Consider the following 6,793-nt stretch of genomic DNA (forward strand, 5'->3'; position numbering starts at 1 on the left):
GTGTGTGTGTGTGTGTGTGTGTGTGTGTGTGTGTGCGTGTCTGCGGGTGTGTGCGTGTGTGTGTGTGTGTTAAACCAAAAAAAGATGACTCCTGGGAGCTGCTTTTCTGATGAAACTAGACATTTCTAAAATTTAAACATCTGCAGATGAAACTGATTTATCTAACTTGCACTCCACGATTTCTGTGCACTTAAACGGCAAGTGATTCAAACATCTGTGAAGTTAAATACATAATCTCTATATGCTATTTTCAGTCCCTTAGTTCTTATTAATGAAATCTGTATTTCAGTATAGGTGAGCATGTTGGGGGATTTAATTTCTCCAATTTTTTCTTTCTTTGTGTATTCATTTTCTTGGAAAATTAGAAAATGACATCATACCAATGGAAAGTGATTTTATCACCCATGTTAATGTTATGCTGCATTTTATGTTCATAACACACAATTTTTGTTTTTTGAACACAAACATTCATTGCTAAAGAAGTGGTCAGTTCAGGCAGCTCTGTATCAATCTAATTTAAGGGAAAGTTTAGTGGAAGAAAAGCAATAACGGAAAAATTACCAGAAAAGCAATGAAAATCTATCAAAATCAGTTTTATTGGATTTATGTAAAATTCTGTCTTTCTAAGAAAATGAGGTGTAAGCTACAATCTTAAAAATTAACTTTTGTGTATGTAATACGGTTTCACTGTTTCGAAATCGGTGAAATAAGTAAACTTTTTTTGGTCTTGTTTATGGAGATGCATCTGAACTCAGATTTTGTGAGCAGTTGGAAAAGCAATTACTTTTGATGCTTTTTTTCTGTATTATCAGCTGTCAAAGCCATCATGTTTGTGCGTGTGTCCTCGTTTCAGTTTAAGAGGATGTTGAATCGGGAGCTGACTCACCTGTCAGAGATGAGCCGATCTGGGAACCAAGTGTCTGAATTCATCTCCAGCACGTTTCTCGGTGAGTGACGACTCAGGAATTACTTGGATCAAAAAAAAAAAAGACCTTAATAGTTCTCACAATCAACTCACTTGTTACGGTGCAGACAAACAACACGAGGTGGAGATGCCGTCCCCGCAGACACAGAAAGAGAAGGAGAAGAAGAACAAGCCCATGTCTCAAATCAGCGGAGTGAAAAAACTGCAACACTCTTCCAGCCTCACAAACTCAAACATCCCTCGCTTCGGCGTCAAGACGGAGACTGAGGATGAGCTGGCAAAGGTGTTGTTTGCATGTTCACAGGTACCGGTGGAAACAGCCCCGGTATGTCAAACATGTTCTGACTGTGTCTCTAAATCTTTCTGTAGGAGCTGGAACATGTGAACAAATGGGGCCTTAATGTTTTTAAAATCTCAGAGTTCTCTGGGAATCGGCCACTGACAGTTATGATGTACACAATATTTCAGGTAAATATTGAGGAATTCACATATTCTTCAGAATATGTGAATTCTGAGGAATCCTCATATTCAACCTTATTCCCTTTTTTAAAAAAAAATGCTTTCTGTTTTTTGATCTTTCAGGAGAGAGACTTGTTAAAAACGTTCAAAATTCCACTCGACACCTTTATAACATACCTGATGACCTTAGAAGACCATTATCATGCCGATGTGGCCTACCATAACAACATCCATGCTGCTGACGTCACCCAGTCAACTCACGTGCTGCTATCCACCCCCGCCCTTGAGGTAAAACACGCGTGCACAGACGTTTTCAGACGTCTGCTCATAAACACGCATCGCATGCTTTTTACAGTCGGCTTCAATCAAACCCCCTTCCCCCACTCGAAGTCTAATCAACGTTCTCTCCTTCACCCTGCCTGTGCTCCGTTTTTTCTCCTCAGGCTGTGTTCACAGACCTTGAGATCCTCGCTGCCATCTTTGCCAGTGCAATTCATGATGTGGACCATCCCGGAGTCTCAAACCAGTTCCTCATCAACACTAGTAAGTGTAAATATGAGCTTCTGCCAGCTAAAACATCAGGTTAACAAATATAGAAATTCAAATAGGATTTTATATAATTTTAAATTATCGATACAGTATCTGGTGAAAGGTATTCATGCTGCCTGAACTTTTATTTTTATTTTTTATTTATTTATTTATTTTTTTACATCTTGTGAAGCAAAGAATAGAAACCTTAACGTGTTATATTATGATTTTATATGACAGATCAACCCAAAATTGGCCATAATTCTGAATTGGAAAGCAAATGATACTTCACCTTTAATTTTCTTTTTGCAAGTAAAAAGCAGAAGCATAAATTCAATATTTTTGATGTATTCCTGTAGAGACTGGCTTAAATCGCAAAAAAAATAACTTTAAACACAGAAAAGTAAAAGCTTGACTCAGTGCAACAAAATGTTGAGAAAGGGTAAGCTGAGCTTCAAACCAGACATAGCAGGCTAATGGTGTCGTGTTACTAAATGTGTCCTTGAGCAGCAATCTCAACCCTGGCTATGCCTCTTTAACTGACTCACCCTCATCATGGCTCCAGGGGCCGCCGCTTTAATTTGGCAATTTATACCAAAAACACAGAGTTTATACCCACTGGGCGGCATCGCTTTAAACGACCATCCTCCAGGCTATTGCAAATGTTGCATAAGACTATTACTAATCAGTGCCGAACAGACACAGTCCAGTCTCATACGCCTCGCACAAACATACACAAAACTGTGCAGAGTTTCCCTGAAAACCCAAAATAGGGAATCCCTGCAGTAAAGACTGTATGAGTCATCCTAGTTAGGAGTCACCCGACCGATCTTCTGTCAACCAAAAGAGCAACAGATAAGGATCCCCTTTCTTCTCTCTAATCCTCTTTCACATTATTGTGCTCCAACAGTCAGAGCAACTAAAGCTGGTAAAGGAAAGCTGTCTGCATAAAACACGATGGTGCTCATTTCACAGAGCATAAGAGATATTTTTCTACTTAAACGTTAACACCTAAAATAATTGATCCTGTCTTCCCTGCAGATTCAGAGCTAGCCTTGATGTACAATGACTCATCAGTGTTGGAGAACCACCACTTAGCAGTTGGTTTCAAGCTACTGCAAGAGGAGAACTGTGACATCTTCCAAAACTTGACCAAAAAACAGCGACAATCACTGCGAAAGATGGTCATTGACATCGTAAGTTCAGTGATCACAAAAGAAGTTGTTTTGTTGCCAAAAAAACCCCCCAAAAACCACTGAGCTGAGTGTATTCTGTTTTTTTTTTTTTTTCTGGGGGCTCCTAGGTGCTAGCAACAGACATGTCCAAACACATGAATCTGCTGGCTGACCTAAAGACGATGGTGGAAACAAAGAAAGTGACCAGCTCCGGTGTGTTGCTGCTGGACAACTACTCCGACAGGATACAGGTGAGCTTCAAGGTCCAGAAAAAAAAAGTAAAATAAAACAATAATAATCGAGGTGTTTTTTTAAATTATTATTATTTCTGATAGGACCGGTCTTATAGTATGTTCAAGTCTATTGAATCAAGCAATATAAATGCTTGAAAACTTGATGCCTTGAAACCTTGATAAAAACAATAAAATAACGATATTGCTTGCTTTAGGTTAGTGTTGTGATTTTGTCTTGCGTTATTCACTCACCAGTGATATTCAGATTTCTATTTTCTATCCAAAACCAGGTCTTTTTCATGACCATAATGTCAATACCCATCATGGGTTATTGGGGTTAAGCTAAAATGATGCTCTGACATCTTCATCCCTTGCTTCTAAACCAATACCTAACTCAAAACAAACAGCTACAGCCATCAATTAACTTCTATCTTGCTTATGCTGTAATTTAAGCCTGCATGTTCACTCTTTGTTTTGTTGCAATATGACTCGTTGTTACTTCTCCTCATGTTTTATTTCAGTTCTACGAATTGCCTGCATATGAAACTTAGAGAAAAAGCTCTCTGCAATGTAAATGTGGGTATTTTTGAGCTGTAGATGCAGAGCAGATCACAGGCTGCAACACCCAGTACATCTTCTACCTCTTTATAAATATTACTCTGAAGGCTGCAAAACATCTAAATTGTTTGTGGATAAGCAAAATGCCTCAACCAGGACCCCAGTCTTACTTTGTGAATCACATGTAGGACCATGGCTTTAATTAAGCTTTAATTCTCGCAATGCATTATGAAAAATAGTCCTCTCTGGTTTTAATCTATTTATTGAATGTGTTTGACCTGGTCAGGGCCTATCAGGAGAAAACTGACAGATTTTGTCTGGGTTCAGGTTCTCCAGAACATGGTCCACTGCGCTGACCTAAGCAACCCCACCAAGCCTCTTCAGCTGTACCGACAGTGGACGGACCGCATCATGGAGGAGTTCTTCAGCCAAGGGGACAGAGAACGGGAGAGAGGGATGGAGATCAGCCCCATGTGTGACAAACACAACGCCTCCGTAGAAAAGAGCCAGGTGAGGATTCCAGGATGGCAGAAAAAGATGTGCCCTACATGCAGAGCACTTCAACACTGACTGAGCCTCATTTCTATTGCAGGTTGGGTTCATAGACTATATCGTCCACCCCCTGTGGGAGACGTGGGCCGACCTTGTCCATCCGGACGCACAAGACATCTTGGACACATTGGAGGACAATAGAGAGTGGTACCAAAGCACTATCCCCCAAAGTCCATCTCCAGCTTTAGACGAGCCAGAGGACGGCACTCGACCCCCAGGAGCAGACAAGTTCCAGTTTGAACTGACCTTGGAGGAGGACGGGGAGTCCGACACTGAAAAGGACAGCGGCAGCCAGCCAGAGGAAGAGGAGGAGGAGGAGGAAGAAGAGGAAGAAAACAGCTGTACTGACTCTAAAACACTCTGTACGCAGGACTCCGAATCAACAGAGATACCTTTGGACGAACAGGTGGGGGAGGACGATGATGATGACGATGAGGAGGGGAATGCAGAAGAGGAGGGGGAGACCCCCTGCTCAGAGCCGTGTGCTGCAAATGAAGAGGTGGCAGAGGACGAAGAGGAGGAGAAATCCCCCGACACATAGCAGTTATGGACGGCCTTTGATTAACTGCTCCTCTTAGTAAAGACAGATTATTATTTATAGAATATTTTTTGAGTTTTGTGAAATCTGTTTTTTATACGTCTGTGTTTCCAAAGCGTGCGCTGCTCCTCACCCTGGGTTACTCCTCTCGTCTTCTTTATTTAGACACGCCCATTGGTACTACTTCAAGTTTTTTTGCACTCAGGAAGAACTCCCTTTCATTCCCATTTGTACTGAAGTGGTGTGTCTTTACTTCCACCTCCTCCTTACAGTCTTTAGTTGTAGATGCGGACGGTCTCTTCAGTGCTGCTCATACATCACATCTGTTTCTGTTTTTTTGTTGTTGTTTGTCTTTTTTCTTGCATCCGTCTCAGCCTCACCTGAACGTTCACTTGTGTCTTTATGTTTTATGAAGTGCCAATAACTCCAAAGGGTCAGTTATTGGTGAGAGTCTCCCTTTTATTTTTATATATCTCCCTGATCATGTTCTCCCCCTTCCACAATAAATTAGCAAGAATGTTTTTGCTCAAAACCCGACAGGTCACTGCAGCACATTTGGGAGCTTGTTAAGCCACATTTGCGATGTGGAAGTCTTCCTCCATAACCTGACTGACAAAAACTAAAATCTGAACCACCATGATGCTGTCCTAAACCTCTAGTTTTTTTTTTTGTTTGTTTTTTTTTTTTTTTTGTATTGTATGTAAGATTCAGATATTTTCTATTTCTAGAGTTTAATTTTGCTGTCAGAGAAGTCGAGGAACCTTGTAGAAACGTAGAGGAAGACATGTGTCAGATGCGTTTGAAGGCTGTTCAAAAGAGCTCCAACAGCATTTATACTCCTATACCACTATACTTGTATTCAATTAGTTCTGTCTTAAAATCTGTATTTTCTTTTTAGTAACTCCTACTTTTAGAGAAAATCTCCTCTGGGAAGGAAGCAGAAACCTGAGGTCTTGTGCTTTGCTTCTCATTTGAGTCGTTCATAACATGGAGTAAGCCCTTAAATGTTTTTATTGTTGCCTATAGTTCTTTTGAACACATCCTGAGACAATGCAATGCTTTGTAGTTATTACAAAAAGCACCTTTTTTAGAGGTTTGACTAGTGCTCCAAATGTTTAGAAATAGTAATGGTGTTGAAAATGACTGGAGTGATTTTATAACAAAGTAAAGAGAAATTAGTTTTATTTTCTTAGCTGTTTGGCTTGGTTTATACATCAGCACCTGCTGCTTATCTTTAGCCTTCAACAATTCATTTTCCATCCAATTCCTGCCATTAACTCCAGTTTACTGTCTTTGCTTTCAACAAGACAATCAGCTGCACAGCATAAATATCAGATAAGACTATTCTCTACATTGATACAGGTGCATCTCAGTAAATTAGTGTATCTCTGAAAGGTTCATTTATTTCAGCAATTCAAAATGTGAGACAGTAATAAGCTTAATGTGTTTATTTCAGTTACTTTTGTTGATTACATTAACAAAAGTAATGTAATCAACATTACTTGATTGTTGATTACAATCAAGTAATGTTGATTACTTGATTGTAATCAAGTAATCAACATTTACTTGATTACAATCAAGTAATCAAGTAAATGATTACTTGATTACTTGATTGTAATCAAGTAATCAAGTAATCATTTGCTTGATTACTTGAGTAAATGATTACTTGATTTACTCAAGTAAATCAAGTAATCATTTACTTGATGATTACTTGATTCCTAACTAGGAAAATCCTAACTAGGATTTTCCTAGTTAGGATTTTCCTAAATAGGAAAATCCTTAGTTTATTGAAAAATCTGCATACTAAATTAGATAAATAAATTTA

At 39.3% G+C, this 6,793-nt stretch overlaps 1 protein-coding gene across 8 annotated transcripts in view; it reads left to right on the plus strand.

The window, feature by feature from the left end:
• pde4d (phosphodiesterase 4D, cAMP-specific) overlaps nt 1-6,468 on the plus strand; it is a 203,704-nt gene extending 197,236 nt beyond the window's left edge. For 2 of the 8 annotated variants that reach the window (XM_008418380.2, XM_008418379.2), the window contains 9 exons: nt 854-947; nt 1,033-1,208; nt 1,295-1,393; nt 1,508-1,672; nt 1,828-1,927; nt 2,954-3,108; nt 3,216-3,338; nt 4,206-4,388; nt 4,471-6,468. In XM_008418380.2, coding sequence (XP_008416602.1) covers nt 854-947; nt 1,033-1,208; nt 1,295-1,393; nt 1,508-1,672; nt 1,828-1,927; nt 2,954-3,108; nt 3,216-3,338; nt 4,206-4,388; nt 4,471-4,971 — 1,596 coding nt within the window. In that variant the 3' untranslated portion in view covers nt 4,972-6,468. The remainder of the gene's footprint in view (nt 1-853; nt 948-1,032; nt 1,209-1,294; nt 1,394-1,507; nt 1,673-1,827; nt 1,928-2,953; nt 3,109-3,215; nt 3,339-4,205; nt 4,389-4,470) is intronic. The other 6 variants (XM_008418381.2, XM_008418383.2, XM_008418385.2 and 3 more) reach the window with 4 other exon arrangements.
• The last annotated feature ends 325 nt before the right edge of the window (nt 6,469-6,793 follow it).

Source organism: Poecilia reticulata, linkage group LG9 (genome assembly GCF_000633615.1).
Source record: "Poecilia reticulata strain Guanapo linkage group LG9, Guppy_female_1.0+MT, whole genome shotgun sequence".
In the NCBI taxonomy this organism is placed as follows: domain Eukaryota; kingdom Metazoa; phylum Chordata; class Actinopteri; order Cyprinodontiformes; family Poeciliidae; genus Poecilia; species Poecilia reticulata.